General features: G+C 34.6%; 1 protein-coding gene across 1 annotated transcript in view; it reads right to left on the reverse strand.

The window, feature by feature from the left end:
- The window catches only part of STPG2 (sperm tail PG-rich repeat containing 2), a gene marked incomplete at both ends in the record, with an annotated part of 344118 nt that overhangs the window by 296535 nt on the left and 26259 nt on the right, over nucleotides 1-21324 (reverse strand). The window contains 2 exons of the mRNA XM_080796638.1: nucleotides 9357-9468; nucleotides 12284-12396. Of these exons, the coding sequence (XP_080652764.1) occupies nucleotides 9357-9468; nucleotides 12284-12396 (225 nt within the window). The remainder of the gene's footprint in view (nucleotides 1-9356; nucleotides 9469-12283; nucleotides 12397-21324) is intronic.

Raw genomic sequence — 21324 nt, forward strand, 5'->3', positions numbered from 1 at the left:
TTTGTTGGAAGATTTTTTATTACCAGGTTAGTACCTTGTTATTGGTCTGTTCAGGCTTTCTATTTCTTCCTGATTCAGTTTTGCTAGGTTGCTGGTTTCCAGGAATTTATTCATTTTTTTGTAGGCTGTCCAGTTTGTTGGTATATAGTTTTTCCTAACCGTCTCTTAAAACCCTGTTTTTTCCTCCTGAGGCATCCATTGAAATGTTTACTCTTTCATCTGATTTTATGAGTCTTTTCTCTCTTTTTCTTACTCTAATAGTTTGTCAATTTTATCTTTTAAAACAGCAATTCAAAAGCTTCATTATTTTTTGTTATTCTCCATTTGACTTACATCTGCTCTAATTTTTATCATTTCCTTCCTTTGGCTAATTTGGGCTTGGTTTGTTCTTGTTTTAGTTCCTTGTGGTATAAAGTTAGTTTGTTTGATATCTTTCTTCTGTTTTAATGTAAGCATAATTCACTAAAACTTCCCTCTTAGGGGCGCCTGGGTGGCTCAGTGGGTTAAAGCCTCTGCCTTCGGCTCAGGTCATGATCCCAGGGTCCTGGAATCGAGCCGCACATTGGGCTCTCTGCTCCGTGGAGAGCCTGCTTTCTCCTCTCTCTGCCTGCCTCTCTGCCTACTTGTGATCTCTGTCTGTCAAATAAATAAATAAAATCTTTTAAAAAATAAAAAACTTCCCTCTTAGCTTTTGCTGTAGTCCATAGATTTGATATGTTGTTTTTGTTTGTTTTGAAATACTTTTTAAACTTTTTTTATTTTCTCTTTGACCCAATGATTTTTTCCCTTTTTTTGTTTCTTTCTCATTTTTTTAAAGGACTTTTTTCATTTAAGTATAATTAACATACAGTGTAATATTACTTTCAGGTGTATGATGTAATTCAACAATTCCACACATTTCTCAGCACTCACCAAGTATACTCTTAATCCTTTTCTACCTATTTCACCCATCCCCCTATCAACCTCCACTCTGGCAACTACCAGTTTGTTCTCTGTCTGTAAGAGTCTATGTTTTTATTTTTTTATTATTATCATTTCTTTCTTAAATTTCTCATATGAATGAAATCATATGGTATTTGTCTTTCTCTGACTGATTACTTTCACTTAGAATTTAACTCTCTAGGTCCATCTGTTGTTGTTGCAAATGGCAAGATTTCATTCTTTTTTATGGCTTAGTAATATTTCTGTGTGTGTGTGTGTGTGTGTGTGTGTGTGTACACCTCTTCTCTTTCCATTCATCTATTGATAGACATTTGTTTGACCCAAAGTTTCTTAAGACAGAATTATTTAGTTTCCACACATTTGTAAATTTTCTCATTTTCTTGCTATTGTTGATTTTTATCTTTATTCCATTTTGGTCAGAAAAGATACTTGGAGTGATTTTGATGTTCTTAAATGTGCTAAGACTTGTTTCATGACCTTTCATGAGATCTATCTGGAATATTCAGTATGCCTTTGAGTAGAATATGTATTCTGATCTTGGGTAGAAATTTCTGCATAGGTCAGTTAGATCCATTTGGTCTATAATGTTGTTCAAGTCAGCTATTTTTGTATTGATTTTCTGTCTGGATGTTCTATCCATTATTGAAAGTGGAGTATTATAGACCCATACTATTTTGTATTTCTGTCAATTTCTGTCTTAAATCTGTCAATATTTGTTTTATATATTTAGCTATACTGGTATTGAGCACATTTATAATTGTTCTATTTTCTGTTGAAGTGATGTTTTGATCATTATGTATTGACCGTAAGAGAAAGTTTTAAACTTAAATTTCTTTTTTTCTGACATACATATAGCCAATCCTCCTTTCTTTTGATCATCATCTGCATGAAACATCTTTTTTTATCCCTTCACTTTTGGCCTATATGTGTCTTTAATACTAAGGTGTGTCTCTTATAGACAGAATATCACTGGATCTTGTTGTTTTTTTGGTTTTTTTTTTGTTGTTGTTTTTTTCAAAACACTCAGGCACTATAAGCCTTTTGATTGGCAAACTTAATGCATTTACATTTAAGGTAATTATTGTTAAGTGAGAAATTTACTGTTGCTATTTTTAAAAATTGTTTTGTTTGTATAATTGTTTTGTTTTTCTCTTCTTCTCTTGTGTTACTTTGTTACTTGATAATTTTTTGAAGCGATTTTTTTGTGTTTTTTTCCCTTTATCTTTTGTGTGCCTATTACAGTTTTTCTTTTTTCCATGATTAGCTCAAGAGTTGCAAAAAAATCTTGTAACTATGACCTTCCATTTTATTTTGGTAACATTTTCAACCATGTATAAAAACACTGATCTTTTATTATCTCCACATATACATACACTTTGTGCTCTTGTAGACAGCATGTTTCTTTTTATATTGTGTAAAAATATTTTTACCTATTGACTTTCACATTAAGTTAAAGCAATTTACAAATCATCTTTACTATTACACTAACCTATGTATGTTTATTTTTTTCCATTACATATGAGATTTCATACTGCTGTTTAGCATTTCATTTTCATTTTCATTTCAATTTGGAGAAATCCCTTAAGCATATCTTGTAATGCAGGTCTAAGAGTAACAAATTCTCAGTTATTGTTTGTCTGTGAAAGACATTATCTCTCCATTTTTAAGGAACGATATTTCTGAGTACAGTATTCTTATTTGGCAGTGTTGTTGTTGTTGTTTTTCTTTCAGTACTCTAAATATATCTTCCCACCCTCTACTGGGTGCAAGGTTTCTACTGAGAAATCGACTTATACTCTTAGGGAACAGTTTAGAGAGGGAAAATCTTATATGTGATGAATCACTTTTCTCTTACTGCATTAAAAATTCTCTTTGTCATTAACTCTTAACAATAACTATAATGTGTCAGTGTAATCATTGGGCTGAGCCTATTTCAGGACCTTTGAGCTTCATGAATATTGATGACCACTTCCCTACAAAGATTTAGGAGGTTTTCAGCCATTATTTCTTTCTGTTCCTTTCTCTGTCTTCTCCTTCTGAGACTCCCAAAGTGCACACATTGATTCTCCATGATGTCCTATAAATCATGTAAGATTTCCTCACTCTTTTTCATACTTTTATCTTTTTTCTCCTCTGACTGGATTATTTCAAATGAACTTTCTCCGAGTTGACAGATTCTTTCTTCTACTTGAGTGAGTCTACTATTGAAGCACTCTATTGCATTTTTCATTTCATTCATTGTATTCTTCAACTCTAGAATCTGTTTAGTTCTTTTTTTGTGATTTCTATCTCTGTTAAACTCACATCTTATTCAACTATTATTATTTTAATTTCATTAAGTTATCTAACTTTGTCCTCTTAGAGCTCACTGAGCTTCCTTAAAACAATACTTTTGGTGCCTGGGTGGCTCAGTTGTTAGGCATCTGCTTTTGGCTCAGGTCATGATCCCAGGGTCCTGGGATGGAGCCCCATATTGGGCTCCCTGCTCAGCGGAGAGCCTGTTTCTCCCTCTCCCACTCCCCCTGCTTGTGTTCCCTCCCTTGCTGTCTCCCTCTCTGTCAAATAAATAAATAAAATCTTTAAAAAAAAAAAAACAATAATTTAAATTTACTGACTGATCTTCCTTTCTTTGGAGCCAGTTACAAGACAATTATTAAGCTCTTTTGGTGGAGTCATGTTTCCTTGACTTTTGTGTTTCTTATAGCCTTGCACTGATGTCTGTACATTTGAAGAAGCAGTCACCTCTTCCAGATTTTATGGACTACCTCCAGTGGGGAAAGAACTATGGGTGGTTGTCAGGACACTAGCTGAGTAGAACAGTGGCTCTAGCTCCAAAGGGAGGGGGAACCACAGAGAAGGTTCTGGCTTCAGAAAAGATGCAGCAGTTTACACTCTATGAAGCTCATATACATGAGGTCAACATCATAAAAAAACTACAAGATTCTGTGGCAGACCAAGGGTGTAGGTTCTACAGCAGCAACAAGGGCTATTGGCTCTTCAGTGTCAAAATCTGCTGCAGTTCCCCTGTTTTCTTATTCCCCACAGGAGGAAGTCATGGCCAAAGTATCCTCCTGGGGCTTGCTCCAGTACAGGAGTATACTTGCTGCAGTGTTGGTGCTGGTGTCTAAAATGGGTACACTTATAGCTGCCACAGAGCCAGGGTCACAGGTATTTACACGGTTATGATGATGAGTGGCAGCTGCAGCCCCAGAAGAATGTAGGAACTGTGATGCCTCCTTCTCCAGGGGGAGGCACAGTGGTATGGACTCCAGGCAGCTCCATCTGCTGGGTTAAGCATCAGTGAAGACTGCAGGTATCCTCAGTAGCATAAGTTCCAGATGTCCAGAGTGGTGACAAGGCCTGTTATTGCCTTCCTCCTCTCCTTTCATGCACGGGGGAAATTACACATTGGGATCTTTCTTGGCATCAAACTATGATGGACTGAATGGCGTGAAGCAGGTAAAATGTCTCTTAAACTTTTCTATGTGACCATTTTGAGTTTTAAGCTCCTAAAGGTGTCTGTAGCTTCTTAAATGTACTCTAAGCTCTCCCAGAGCTATTTTCATCAGTATGTAGGTGTTTATAATTGGTTATTTTTTTAATGGGGGGAAATAACTGTTGGGACTCCTAGTTCACCATTTTGTTGATGTGAATCCAGAAAATACTTTACGTTTAAAAGATTCATTTCCACTCTTTGGTCTCAATCATAGAAAAAAGATAACAAAGGGGACATCACCCTTTGGAAAGCATCAAAATAAGAAGCACACGTTGTGCCACTACTGTGGCCCTCAGCCCTAACACATCTTCATGTCAAAAGTTGACCTGTGGCAAATATGGCTACCCTGCCAAATAGAAGAGAGAAAATAACTGGAGTGCCAAGGCTAAAAGATGAAATACCACTAGGACTAGTCAAATGAGGCCCCTAAAAATTGTATACCACAGATGCAGGCATGGATTTTGTGAAGAAACAGCACCTGCACACAAGAAGGCAGCTGTTGCACCATCCAGTTCATCTTAAGGATTTCAATGATTGGTCACATAATAAATGTTCTGGTTTTAAAAAATAATAATAATTTCCTAAATTCCAGTTTCCAGTTCCACACATAAGGAACTTGGATATTGCCACTCCTCCCTAACAGCAAGTAGAAACCTGAATAGAACGTAAATCAAACTCTTTTTAGATCCACAAGAGAGCAAAAAATACAAGACAAACCACTGCCCAAAGATTGGAGAAACAGACTAGCGAATACAGAGTGTCACAGCTTAACATAGCAGAGATTTAAAGGTAGAAAACACTGTGGAAAACAATGCCAGTATAGGAATACCAAAACTATAATTGAAGAACTGCTGGAGGCGCCATTCTCCTGAGAGTTAAAGGCTGAGTTAAAACTCCATGGGCCGCATCATAGGGGAGGACCCCATAATTCTAATTTACTTCCAGGAGCTCAACTAGGTTCTCACAATAAATAGTGGAGAAAAACCCTTTCATGCATCTGGCAGGGGAAGAGAGAAAGGAAGCATTTTGAAATATACCAGAGCAAGCTCTCATGAAAATCAAACTAACCCAACCTACTAGAGCATTATCAGCACATAATAGGGTCCAACCTACTAAAGCATTATCAGCACATAATAGACCTAGGGAAGGGAAATGCCTAATTACAGTCACCTTTAGCCTTCCATATAAGATAAAGGAAATACCTAACTCCAACCCACACTAGCCAGCCATTCTGACCCAGCTAAGAGAGAGAAAAAACTGAGAAACACTTGTGAAGTTCACAGACCAGTTCAGAAGCACAGACTCCCTAAAAAGACTGAGAGCTAATCATAGAACTATAGCACTCAGCCCCTTCCCCATACCTTACCACCACATTACTAAAGGTATATTTACAAAAGTTCCTTTACCTAACACTTCATGTCAAGTTACATAGATTGAATGTTTGTATGCCCCAAAACTCATGTTAAACTAATCCTAATGTGATGGTTTTTGGAGGTGGCAGCTTTGGGAAGTGATTAACTCATGAGCACAGAGCTCTGATGAATGGGATTAGTGTCCTTATTTTAAAAAAAAAGACAGCCAAGATAGTTTCCTGCCCCTTCCACCATGTAAAGACACAGCAAAAAAATGACCTATGCAACAGGAAGTAAGTCCTCAATAGAACTAAATCTGCTGGCACCTTCATCTTGAACTTCCCAGACTCCCAGAGGTATAAGGAATAAAATTCTCTTATTTAAAACCCATCCAATATGCTATTTTGTTATAGCAACCTGAGCAGACTAAGACATCCATTTACCAAAAGAAAATTACAACAAATATTAAAAAGCAAGAAATTAGAAGAAACAGGCCAAGCACCAGAGCCACACATGGCAGGAAGAGTGCCATCATCAGATAGGGAACTTAAAACAAGTAGGATTAATATCCAAAATGCTCTAATGAATAAAGAAAACAGAAGGCAAAAACAGGTGAGAACCACACAAAAGGCAGAAAAAGAATGCATGATAAAAATAGGAGCAAAAAACGGGGGGCATTAAATAGAAAACAGTAACAAATGTGGTAGATATTAATCCAACTATATCGATAATCCTTGAATGTCAATGGTCTGAATTCACCAATTAAAAGACAGAGATAGGGACACCTGGGTGGCTCAGTCAGTTAAGACATTGCCTTCGACTCAGGTCATGATCCCAGGGTCCTGGGATGGAGTCCCATACCAGGCTCCTTGCTTAGCAGGGAGTCTGCTTCTCTCTCTGCCTCTGCCTGCCACTCTGCCAGCTTGTGCTCTCTCTGAAAAATAAATAAATAAAATCTGAAAAAAAGAAAAAAAAAAAAAGATTGTCAGAGTGGATCAACAAGTAAGACCCACTATATAAGACTTGTATAGCAGTCTTGCTGTCAATAACAGTCCCACTTTAAATATAAAGACAAATATAAATTAAAAGTAAATGGAGAAAAACATACCATGCTAACAGTAATCAAAAGAAAGCAAGAGTAGATATATTAATTTTAGACAGTACAGACTTCAAAGCAAGGAAGATTATCAGGGCTAAAGAAGATCATTATATAATGATAAAGAGGCCAGTTCTCCAAGAAGACATAACAATTCTTAACATGTATGTTCCTAACAACAAAGCAGCACTATATGAGGCAAAACTGATAGGACTGCAAGTAAAAATAAATGAATCCACTATCACAGTTGAAGACTTCAATACTCTTTCTCAGAAATGGACAGAGTAGCAGGCATAAAATCAGTAAAGACATAGTGGGAATCAATAACACCATAATCAAAAATAGATATAATTGACATCATTTATAGCAATGAAAGCACATATGAAAATCTAAGTTTCCACCTTAGGAAAATAAAAAAGAAGACCAAATTAAATTAGAAGTAGTCAAAAGAAAAATGAGTAGAATTGGAGCAGAAATCAATAAAATTGAATATGAGAAATAAATAGAGAAAATCAATGAAACCAAAAATTGGGTCTTTGAAAAGATCAAACCTATAAGTCTCTAGCCTGGTAAACTAAGAAAAAAAGAGAAGACACAGTTACTAATATCAGAGTGAAGAAGGGTACATCACTACAGATCCCATAAACATAAAGGAATACTATGAACTCTATGCCCATACATTTGATAAGCCAGATAAATTGGACCGATTTCTTGAAAGACTCAATCTTCCCAAACTCACACAAGAAAAAACAGATGATCCAAATATGCCTCTATTTTAAAAACTGAATCAGTAATTAATAACCTTCCAGAAAAAGAAAGCACCAAACCCAACTGGGTTCACCAGCAAATTTTACCAAACATTTAAAGAACACATTATATCAATTCTCTACAAACTGAGAGGATAGAAGCAGAAAGAATATTCCTTAACTCATTCTATGAAGCCAGCATAACCCTAATACCAAAACAAGGACATTACAAGAATAGAAAACTACAGACTATAATCGCTCATGATTCTACATTAACTCTTTTTACACTGTTTGAGATTTGTAATTATAATTCTATAAAATCAATCATATTGTGTTATTATGTTATTGTGTCTTTTCATTTCTAGAAACAATATTTCTCATTGCTGATTGATATTCAGGGGAAGACCAAGGAAATCAAATGCAAAGAAAAATCTTATTGAAATAGTTATTGATTTTTCAGCTGAGAATCATTTATCCTTATTCTAAATGATCCAATTTAAAATTTTTATTCTATAATCCTCAATGTTTTTTATTTACTTGAATATAGTTAATACACAATGTTGTATTAGTTTCAGATGTACACATAGTGATTCAACTTCTCTATACATTATGCTATGCTCTCCACAAGTATAGCTACCGTCTGTCACCATACAACATTACATTATCATTAACTAGACTCCCCATGCTGTCCCTTTTATTCTCCTAATTTATTCATTCCATAACTGTAAGCCTTTATCTCCCACTCCTCTTCACTTATTTTTCCCAACCCTCCCATACCCCTTTCCTCTGGTAACCATCAATTTGTTCTATTTATTTATAAGTCTGATTCTGCTTTTTGCTTGTCTATTCATAAGTTCTGTTCTTTAGATTTCACCTATGAGTAAAATCATAAGGTATTTATCTTTCTCTGATTTAATTCACTCAGCGTAATACCCTGAGTCCAACCATGTTATTGCAAATGGCAAGATTGCATCCTTTTTATAGCTGTATAATATTACATTGTTCAAGTTTTTATGTTTAAATATAGTAATATAGTAAAGGGGAAAAAAAAAGTCTATGGTTTTATTTGCCTACAAGTTCCAAATGAGTAAACTGAAACATAGCTATAAAAAAAAAAATTTACTGAAATCTTGGGTTTTATGTTAATAAATATACACTATCCAGAAGAAGGAAGATGAAAATCCTACTATGTACAAACCAGAATACACCAAGAATATTACGCTTAGTTCTAGTATCATATTAAAAAAAGAAAGAAAGAGAAAGAAGGAGACTCACAAACCAAAGAAGAGCCCTAGATAACTTAAAAGGAAAATAAATTATCATGAATTTAAATAACAAGAATTTCAAAAATATTTGGAACATTTATCCTTACTAGAAAAAGACTGAAAAAGAGATTGAAAAGAAGTCACAGAAAAATGGAGAAAAAGTAGGCAGCAGGCAGGCAAATTTAGATCAGTTTAAGAAGGAAATTGCAAGGAATGGAGTTGTCCACTATTGAAACAATAAACCTTAGAGTTTGTGAGTTCTTTATCACAAGAGGTGTTCAAGCAGAGCTGGTGGTTACTTCATAGAGATTTAAATATAATTCCTTCAATAATATTCATTGAGCAACAACTAGCTAGCTAAGAGGCACAGTAGATCTAAGAGTACTCTAGCCTTGTAAAGATAAGAGTCAATGATCCTAAAATATAGAAAGTAGATGAAATAGCTACATTTCAACTTACCTTTTTTTCCTCCTGTAATATTATTACTTCATAAAATCGTGGGAGATTTAAGCAATAATTTTGTTGTTGATCTTTCTTGATGTTAATATTTTCATAATGAGGTGTCTTTTTCCTTTAGAAAAGTCAGAAAAATTGAGAAGCTCTCAGTTTCAAATATATTATTGTTTATATAAGCAAAGAGAGTGTTTTACACCAACATTGTCTGCCTAAAAAGTATGCAGTAATATGATCAGCTGGGTGTGTTAGGCCAATATATACTAAATTTTGTAAAATGTATTAATCTATGTTGGTTAGTTGCGCATTTTCTAATTCAGAGCATTACAATAAACTTATAATGACTCCAGAAAAAAAATAGGATGTAGGATTTATATTAGGAGTTTAAATAAAAAGCTACCCAGAAAAGTTTCCTGTGTATTCTGCTTAACATAAAACATTTTTAAAATTTCAAATCCCTTGATATTTCAACTATTTATAAAACAAAACAAAAAAGAGACATAAAGTTCAAGAAAGAATAAGAAAATAAAAGTGATTAACAGCCCAAGCTTTACAGTCAGACAGCCTGATGTGAATCCTAGCACTGTTACCTACTAGCTGTAGTGTGACCTTACACAAATCACCTTACTTCTCTAAACTTAAGAGTAGATTCTTCACCTGACTGGAAATAGTAACAACCAATTATTAAGATTGTAATGATTAAAGTTAAGTAATACAGGTAAAGTATTTAATGCCATGCATGGCCCATAAGTACACAATAACTGAGCTATCATTACTACAAGAATTTTTTTTGAGATTTATTTATTTATTTTAGAGAGAAAGAACATGAGAGGAGGGGCAGAGGGAGAAGGAAAGAGAATCTCAAGCAAACTCTCCACTGAGCACAGAGCCTGATGTGGGGCTCAGTCTCAATGACCCTAGATCATGACCTGCTCTGAAACCAAGAGTCAGACACTTAACCAACTGTGCCACCCAGGTGCTCCTACAAGAATTATTTTTAAATAGGCTATACTGACTATACTATTTCTTCTACTTCTTAAACAGAATTTAAAAAAAAAACCCTCATATTAAACATTTCCAATGAACTATGTTGAACATAAACATTTTTTAAAAGGTAAAAGTAAAACATAAAAACAAATGTTTAAGTTATTAATTGCAAATAATTTGTTTGACATTGCTATAATTTAAATACCCATTTAACATCTCAGTTCATTGGTGAATGCTGACTTCACTCATTTTTTTCACACAAAATTCAACAAATGAACTTGTTTTCAAAACCTCAAATACTCTTGTGGATAACAAATTTATATTTGGGAGATCAGAAGGGTCACATATCATTTTGGTCTGTGTCTTTCCCAAAAAGAGACTTAGACGCTTATCTTTCCATTTACAGTAACCAAGTATCTCCATCTTTATACTCTATCAAATATCCCAGAATCATTCTGACTTAATCAGTAAGTAAAAGATTAAGAAAAATGAAAAATAAAAAGGTACAAAATGTCAACTACCAGAGAGAACCAAGACAACTCCAAATAAAAGGCAAGGTGAAGGCAGCAAAATCAAAGAGCAGACAAATTATGGAAATGGTGACGTAAATGAAGCAGTCTAGAATGCCCCTATATGGATACATTTCAAAGCAAAAGTGAAAATGTGAATAGAAGAACACAGGAAATAAAAAAGTTCAAAGAGAAAGTAACATTAAAAAACAAGGAATTAGAATGGGAGTGGGACAGGGTTGGAGAAACAAAAAAGACTATTGGGAAAAACTGCCAAGCAAAATCAGAGCAATAAAGGTTAAAGAGAGTCCCAGATATGCCTGCAGTATTTAGTTAGAAATGTAGTGGAATGGAAGGAAAGCAATCATCAAAGAACTACATACCTTTAAAAAAAGTTACTTTTGCCTTATATTTATTAAACCTCAATAAACTGATGAGCAGGTAGGCAGGCAAGCAGGCAGACAGACAGAAAGACAGAGAGATAAGCAAACCAGCCAAACTGAAAGAAAAAAGGATAAAATTAGAATACTGAATAATGAAAACATATGTCAAGAGGATGAAGAGAGCTAATCAGAACATTTCATAGACTCTTTTGTTTGGAATAATGACAAAGACATTAAGTTAGACCCCATTAAGCTAAATAAACATATTAAAGTTCTAGTGTACTACTGAAAGAATAAAAATACAAGGTGTACCTCTCATATTAGGAGAGTTCAGAAAAATGAAGAAGAAAAGAGAATAGGGTATAAATTCCCCAAAATAAGAACCATGTTTTACTCTTTTTATTCTTAGTTACTATGTGTAGTACTACCACACAGAAAGAATTCAAACAATGTTTGTTCAGTAAATGAACATTAGCAAGGGTGTCTAAGAAAGTCTCAGCTACAACCACCACTGGTATATAGATATGTTTGAATCTGTCTAGGAAACTAATTAAATAGGTAATTATGGTGGGACTTCCTATTTTAAAAAAACTCACTCTATAAGAGAAAATGAATCAGGCGGATAAGCTGGATCTTGTTTAAAAATTATAATGATGAAAACAGGTGATAGATTCTGAGAACCACATGTTATTTGTCATTGAATTTTGTCATCCATGCACCCACATCTAAGGCCTCATGGGAGTATGAGTAGGAGAAAATAAAGTAGGAATGGGAGTAGAAGAAAATAAAGACAGAATGAGTTATTTTACCAGAAATGTATTTCCTAGTTAAACTTCATAAATATAACCTCCAAACTGATGCCATGGCTCTGAGCCCACACTTGAGAATGGCTTCTAAATCTATCATTTAGTCGGAAGAATGGACACCAGAGCCAGGCACAAATGAATATATTAGAATACTTTCCAGTCAAGAATTACATTAGAGGTATACTACATTTATATATGTATGTATGTATGTATGTATGTATGCATGTATGTATGTATTTTTTACTTACTGGACTATATTATACTGTCCAGGACCAGGCCCTGACTTTGTAGGTAACTCGAGTCTTCCCAAAGAGTTGCCAAAATGTATCCCCTTGTATTTCAAAGTTGCATTGGAAAAATCCTTTAAAAAAAAAAAAAAAAGCGAAAATGAGACATAGTTTAAATAAGCCATGAAACAGTGTTTAACTACATTTAAGTCTAAATCTAAAGGAAGGACAGCCTTAGTCAAAGGGTTCCACTAACAATTGCAAAAGTCTTCTCTCAACCTAAATTAAGACTGCTGTGCACCATCCCACTCCTGAGTCAGCCAGGATTCCTAGAGAAGCATCTCTAGTTTTAGCATATCCTCAACCAATATGAACAGCTCTCTTGGCAGTACACTTAGCAATCTAAAACCTTAAGGGCAATAAAGATGAGCTCCTCATCATTTAAAAAAGGGAGGGTAGGGCAGTACTATATGATTTAAGGAATAGAGAGTCTGTTAAAAATAATCTTAATTAAATAGAAATTAAATTAATTTCCAGAAATCAAATTCAAATTCAAGTATCACCAACAGATAGTAGATAATTTCTAATTACCTAGCATTTAAACTATAATAAATTCATGCAATTTTCAAATAGCAACAAATATATGACAAACGAATTAAATACTATCCCCAGTTCATTCTATCAATGCTTGAGGTCCAGATTCATCCTTTAATGCCAAAGAAATTATTTGTGACAAGAGACATCAACAATCATGCTTCCTTTGCATCCACTATAATAAATGTCAAAATTTAAGCATGACCCTGAAAAGTTCACTTTAGGAAAGTTAAAGGACATGGTTTCATCAGAAATTAATAAAATAATGAAATATAAGAACAGTAACTTCTCTTACAGAAATTCCCTTTTGTTCACCTAATAGATTCTAAATTGAGCAATCACTCAAAAATTTCCTTAAAAATCATTTTTTAACTGAAGGTAAAAGGTAAACTCTGGCCTACTTACCTTATTTTTTAATTCATATTTGTAAAAATAAAGCTTTAAAATAAGCTTGGATTAATAATCCAATTTATACACATATAAAAAATAAAATCCCCATGACAAACTTGTAGCTTAACTGCATAAAACAGTGTCACTTGTCCCAGGTGACTATTACTCTTCTAAAACAGTGGTACCAACCTCTCTTGATTATCATTATAAATAATAATTAATAAAATAAATAGCAATATTAGTGAATAAAGTATAATTGCAATTCAAAATGGTGACTCAAACCCATATCTGCCCAACTCCTACCAAAATTTCAAAAAAATTTTATAAAATAGACACAAATCACCAGTACTAGAATCTAAGAGATAGTATCAGTCATGTTCCAAATCTTCAAAGAATTTCTGGAAAATATAACATAGCAGAGAATACAACCAGAAACAGAACTCACCACATGTGAAAAGAACCTCCTCTGAAGCCTACTGATGAACCCAATGAGACAGAAATCAGAGATTAGGATGGACTCTTTAGTGGAAAGTAGGGAGGAATTCTCTACTAATACCCTCAGAGATTTGTGCCACGGCCATTACATAAAGAGATGAAAGACAATGTTCACCCACTCTATTCTTGGCATGCATGGTTGGAAATAAATTAGAAGCTCTGGCACTGGCCCCTAATGAGGACAAGCTCTGTTTAGAGCGGTACCATTCCAGAAAGCTTTGGGATGCCACAACAAAATCCAAAAAGCATCTGGTACAGCACTACAATTCCCTACTATGTGAAAATGCCTTTTGCTTCCTAGAACTTAGCATTAACTAGCCCTCAGATGTTACAGAATACAACACAATAAAACTAAACTTTCCCTTCTACACCCACCTGATCTTAAAGAATTAAATAGGGGCCAATAAAATCTCTGACAGAAATTTGATGTTTCCATGAAGTGAAATAGGACCTCTGTCGATTCTTTTTATAGATGTAATCCCACAGAGAAACTGAACTGCAGTTTTTCTACAGGTTTCCCCTGCTTTGATTTCCCTTGTTTATTCTTGCTTGGGGTGGTAGAGGATGTTGGAGCTGAGGGTAGAGAAACAGGGAGTTATTAATTAAGTCTAAGTAAGATTCAGACATGTTTTGAAATGTCTAGTGAACAGGGCAAATCAACCAGAAGGTGAATGTGAAAACTAATCCCATGGGAAGCAGCTAATCATAATGACCCTCATCCAGTAAGAAAATCTTACTGCCCAAAAAGTAGCAAATGTTAAATATTGAATATTTCCTGTGGACTGAATTAGCCCTCTAACAGTTCCCACTGGATTTTTGCCTGTGTCCTGGAGGGTACAAAAAGGCTATGACAAAAATCTAAAAGATTTCTTTCATTAAAGACTGGTAAAACTCAGTGCTACTTTTAGACCCCTATAATACAATGTAAAACAAAGAGAGAAAGACATTATTCCCCAACTTCACCCCAGCTCATCATGCAGCTTTAGCTGTGATCAAGTACATTGGTAGAACTTCCCAGCAGAGAGCACCATCTGGTAAGAGACTGAAGTGCCTACTGGAACGGCAGCTGTCTCAGTGGAAACAGACTTATTCAGGAGTATGGTCAAGACAGTCCCTGAGGACTCCCAGAAACACCCAAAAAGAAGTTGCCGAAGGCTAGAAGACCTCTAAATCAATAGGAGGAGATACTTACATTTGAGTTATTAACAAAATTGTGACTCTCTTTAGTACCCACAATCCAATGAAGCCTGGGAAAACTTGTTACATAAATAAAAAGGATTAATCCTTATTTCCACTAGGAATATTTCCAGCACTATAAGTGGCCTCAATGTACTTAGATTATTAATATGTAGATCCATTCTAATGAATTATAACACAAAGAGCAGAGAGGTATTTTCCTATCTTCACTATAGACATTCAGCTTTAACACACTTATGAAGCTATAACACTATAAAGCACTGAATCAAAGTAAGGTGATATTATTACCATTATTATTATCATAAGTAGGTTGTCTAGTTGATACATGATTCTCAAGCCCAGATCTTTGTCAGTACTAGAAGGAACAGAGCTATGAAGAAAAATTGAAAGAGCTATCTCACCAACCTCTATAGCACTTAGAGTATACACTGCTTTGGCACTCCTGAGCATGACACAAAAGGAAATAAGGCAGTCAGATCACCCAAAGGCTTTGGATCTGGATTGCAGAGACAAATGTAACACCTAGCATGAGAGTATAGAAAAATGGGACAGCCTGACATGTCCAGCAGAGCTACAGATGGTAGCAGATGAATACTGGAAGAAACTGTGGCATCCACTAGAGTAGCTGAAAAGCAGCCTGTTCCTTTGGGTGAGTGGCAACTCCAAAGACTGCTGCACCCTACAGAGCTTTAGGAAAAGAAAGAATGTCAAGCCACACAAGACTTCTTTTTTCTAAAGTAAGTGTTGTAGATCATCTTTCAAATGGATTTACCTAACATAGCCATGAATTTCAAAATACATAGTTTTGTGTACAGAAAGAGCAAAATATCTTTGTTGCATTATACTTTATTTTTTAATTAGAAATTAACAGAAATTCCATAATTGTGCAAATTTTAGGCATAATAAGTAAAGTACACAAATGTTGAACTCTGTTCTAATATAACCATGTTAGATATGTTAGATATTTTATATATTTCAGGCAGGAGCATATCTGCTATGTTTATTTACTATAACCTATAGATTTTTTTTTAATCAGCATTTTAAGACAGCATTTTGGTAAATCATCTCTTACATCACATTTTTATAGCCTAAAAAATACATGTTAAAGTTTTATATTAAGTCTTTTAACACAGCATTTCAAAACCTTGAGTAGAATTAGGTCTAGGAAACTCTTCAGGTTAATTTACACTGTTGTGATTTTGTGGTTCAACTGTTTAATAATTCTTAAGGTAATCCAGCAGAAGGAAAGATCATACATATACATACACACCATTCAAGACATTAGCAAAATCCTTTTCCTGTACATACACTAAAATTCATTTCACCCAAATCATATGAATTGACAACTACTTTTTTCACTGAACTCTTTAACTACAGAGGTTACTCAGGTAAATGTTCAATCTGAAATTTAATTTAAACCCCTCTTAAAAATGGAGGACAGAAAATGAAAAATAAATTGATGCACTCTTAACTCTAAATCATACTCTCTTTATGTCAAGAAGTGTTGACAATACCAACTTCAAGGTCATTGTCAACTTGGAAAATCATTAGCAAATAAAATATGACTTAATTGAAGCAAACTCAGCAGGGAGCTGCATTATTTTAAGTAAATGCTGCAATATAACTTGAAGAAGAATTACTAACTGCCACTCCCATTGACAATAAAATGTATGAAGAAGGGGCTATGCAACTTTTCCACCATGTCTTTTCCATAATTAAGTATGGAAATAGAATTTTTGAAGAATTTAAAGTCCCAAAGTGCATCAATTCAAACACTAATGGATTGTTCTCCAGGGTGGCAGCACACAGGTAGTTCCCAGCATGTTATCATTAGCAAATGTCAATGCCATAATTCCACCACAAACTTTGCTTGTGAAATCCACCTCTAAAAAGTAGGCTTCTAGTGGTTACCTGGGCTCTTCTTAAAAAAGAAAGAGAGAGGGTGCGTGGGTGGCTCCGTGGGTTAAGCCGCTGCCTTCAGCTCAGGTCATGATCTTAGGGTCCTGGGATTGAGTCCCGCATCGGGCTCTCTGCTCAGCAGGGAGCCTGCTTCCCTCTCTCTCTCTCTCTGTCTGCCTCTCTGCCTACTTGTGATCTCTCTCTGTCAAATAAATAAATAAAATCTAAAAAAAAAAAAAAGAGAGAGAGATAGAACACAAGAGAGACACTAAATTTTATAACTCAAATGTTATAGAAAGTAATTTATGTAGAGACTTTTCCCTTACAGATTGAAAAAGCTAAAACTTATCATTTGTTGGCTAGAGTCTTACACAACTCTTAATTTCAGAGCCTGTTTTCTATTTAAACTATGTAAAATATCTCCAGCATATATTATTCACCAGTTCAGGGAAGAACCACAACTATTTCACACCTCTTGGATTATTTTCTTAATCTTCTATTAATATTCACTCCTCTAGAAACTGAGCCCATATATAAGATTATCTCACAAAGCAACTAAAGTGATACATAGAATTATCAGATATTGGGTAAAATTTAAATGAACATTACTACAGCATCAATTTCACAATTCCTATACAGTCTATAGGAATCTGCATTTTTTTTGCTGAAGGAAAAATAAAATAAATTTTATATGTCAAAGTAGTGTTTATTCATTAGGTCTAGGAAACTCTTCAGGTTAATTTACACTGTTGTGATTTTGTGATTCAACTGTTTAACAATTCTTAAGGTAATCCAGGTTTTGTACATCTAGGTAAGCCTGGAGGCAAGGTTCTAGCCCTTGAATAGATGATAGACTATTCTAAAACAAAGAAATAGTGTATATGGAAAGTTTAATTTTAAAGAAAGAATAACCATTTTGAGATTTAAGGTAAGAGTATTCAGAGAATTGTTTAAGTTAAGGCCAAAGATCTAGGACTATTGTAAAAAAAAGAGCTTAAGCAAGGACAAATAACTATTAAGTGGTGAAGCCAAGAAACATACCCAGGTGGTATACTCCATTCAACTACATCTCCTAACTTTTCCTCACCTTGAACAGAATATACTGCTATTAAACCATAGGACTTCTCTAATTTCACTACAATTTTTACATAATTTATCTCTACTGTTCTTCTAAGCATCTTACTCAAATATCTAAAATACTGGCACTGTCTGCTGAAGAAGACTAATTATTTTGAGATTATTAACAGGATGGTGGGATCGTCAAGGCCTGGAAAACCAGGTACGGCAAAGGAAAAGAAGGCAAGATACTCATGGGACAAAAGACCCCCGAGTCAGAAGAAATGGAAATTCTCTGAGAATAGGAGACACATCTGTAAATTACAATGTCCTTCCTCTCCATATTTCCAGAGATAACCTCGTTCTTTGTAACTTTTATAGCATAAAACAGTCCAAACCATGAGAGACTCTGGACTCTGGGGAAAAAACTGAGGGTTACAGAATAGAGGGGGGTGGAGGGATGGGGTAACTGGGTGATGGTGTCAAGGAGAGCACATGTTGGGATGAGCACTGGGCTATATGCAACTAATGAATTGTTGAACACTATAACAAAACCTTATGATGTGCATATGTTGATTGAATGAACATAATGAAAACAAACAACTGTACTTGAACATAAAATGTATCATTTCTACTGTGTTCCATAATCAATAGAAATCAAATAGAGGAGTTACAAGCTAAAAATAAAATAATACTGGCTTATGTATTTGCCATTATCATTGTTCTTTAATTCTTTGTGTAGATTTGAGTTACTATCTTAATGACCTTTCATTTCAGCCTGAAGGACTGCCTCTAGCATTTCTTTAGAGGAAGTACTAGAGACAAATTCTTTCAGTTTCTGTTTACTTGGGAATGTTTTATTTCACCTTCATTTTCAAAGAACAGAATTCTTGATTGGAAGTCTTTTTTTCTTTTTCCCAGCACTTGAAAATATCATCCCATTGCCTTCTGGCCTCCATGGTTTCTGGTAATCTTATTTCTGGTAATCAACTGTTATTCTTATTGGGGAATCCCTTGTCACTTCTCCTGCTTTTTTAACACCTCTCTTTGTCTTTGGCTTTCAAAAGTTTGACTATAATGGATCTAGGTATGTATCCGTTTATATTTTATCCTGCTTGGAATTCACTGAGCTCCTTGTATGTATATATCAATGTTTTTTCAACCAATTTGGGGTGTTTTAGCCATTATCTCTTTAAACATTCTCTCTGACCCTTTTTCTTCTTTCCTTCCCAGACTTCCATTATCCATATGTTGGTCTGCATGATGGTGTCCCACAGGTCGCTTAAGCTATGTTTATTTTTCTTCATTCCTTTTTCCTTTTTCAGACTATATAGTATCAATTGATTTGTCCTCAAGTTTCCTGATTCCTTCTTCTGCCAGTTAAAATCCATTACTGAATCCCTCTAGTGAATTTTCAAGACCATAACTATACTTTTCAATTCCAGAATTTCTATTTGATTTCTTTCTAAAATTTCTAACTTTTTATTGATACAATCTATTTGGTAAAACACTGTTCTTATATTTTCCTTTAGTTCTTTAGACATAGCTTCCTTTACTTCTTTGAATATATTTAAAATAGCTGATTTAACAACTTGGTCTAATAAGTCCAATATACTGGCTTCCTCAAGAACAGTTTCTATTGATTGCTTTTCCTACATATGGACCATATTTTTTTGTTCTTTGCATTTCTCATAATTTTTTAATTTGAAAATTGTACATTTTAGATAATATAATGTGGCAACTCTGGAAATCAGAATCTCCCCCTACCACTGAAGGGTTTGTTGGTGCTTGTTTGGTTAGTGATGTCCCTGGATTATCTCTAGATTCTGTATTCTTTGTCATATGTGTCTACTGAAGTTTCAGCCTGGTTAGCTAAGTGGTCAGGTAATGGTTGGACAGTCGTTGGACAAGTCATTTCCTTAAATGCCTTGAACTAATAAGACTCCAACCTTTGTAGTGGTGCTCTGTGCATGTGTCAGCACACACCTTCAATGTTCATATAGGCAGTCTATAAGTCTACCTTCCAGTGCAGTGCCCTTACCTATAGGTAAGAGCTTTCTATTTTGTCAAGTCTGTTTTTTGCAGGGATGGGTTAGCAATGAAATTTCTTTCAGTGTTTTACAGGACTAAGCAAGTAAGAAAATATATTGAGAATAATAGAATAAAAGGTTTCTCACTGAAAAGCAAAAACTAGAACAAACCTGTGGTACTGGATTGGAATTTCTTAAGAAAAAGATATTGTCTTTTATAACCACAACATAATTATCAAAATCAGGTATCAGTATAAACTCAAAGTTTTTAATAGATAGATAAGAAATAAGTACGGATTTCTAATCCTGTCCATTGACAGCCTGAAGCAATGACACCACAGGAACAATGCATGTACATAGTATAATGATCTTGTTTTGAAATAACATCCTCCACTAAATGGAAGTAGGGCTCCTTAAAGAAATGTCTGATTCCAAGGATGGAGCAGGGAAAAAAAAATTGGTGAACCTGGAACATCTTACTGTGCCAGAAGGTAAAGAAATGCTCAAAGAATGATGAGGACATGTCAAAAAGACAAGAGATGCTAGTTTAAAGGGCTCCCAAGGATCAATTCTGAGGTAATTTAAACCTCAGAATAAATAATGAGTAATAAATGATAAATTTTTTAGTAAAAGAGGAATTCATGAATCCGTGATGATATAAATGGGAAAAAAGATAAGGAAAGCTCTCCTTTAAAGTGCCAACAAATACATGTTAAAGGAAAGATTGAGTCATAAAACCATCCCTTGATAAACATCACAGTAAAATTGAATCATGAAAGGATATTAAACTAGTGAGTTTGATTAAAATTGAATCATGAAAGGATATTAAACTAGTGAGTTTGATGATGAAAACTATATCTACTTATTCTTAAAGTAACTCCCACAAAATATTTATAAATTTTTTAAAAACAGTAATTTACACTAGATAAAACTGGAAGATACCACCTCAAATTAACATCACCAATCATGAGATAAGCAGATACCCTGTGCCTCTTTATGTGATGCACTGAGGATACATCATTGCTGGAGTATTCCTGCCAAAATATATAAACTTACTCTAATCATGATAAAATATACATAAAGCCAAAATTAAGAAATACTCTACAAAGTAAATACGCTATACTGTTCAAAAAGTCAAGGTTACAAAAGACAAAGACTAAAGAACTATTCCAAATTAAAGGAATTTTTTTTTAAGATTTTATTTATTTGACAGAGACAGAGAGAGTACACAAACAGAAGGAGTGGCAGGCTCCCCACTGAGCAGAGAGCCTGATACAGGACTCGATCCCAGGACCCTGGGATCATCACCTGAGCTGAACACAGATGCTTAACCAACTGAGCCACCCCCACAGTGGCTGCACTAGTTTACATTCATGGGTATCTGTTATGTTTGTACTGTTC

Source organism: Martes martes (genome assembly GCF_963455335.1).
Source record: "Martes martes genome assembly, chromosome: 2".
NCBI lineage: Eukaryota > Metazoa > Chordata > Mammalia > Carnivora > Mustelidae > Martes > Martes martes.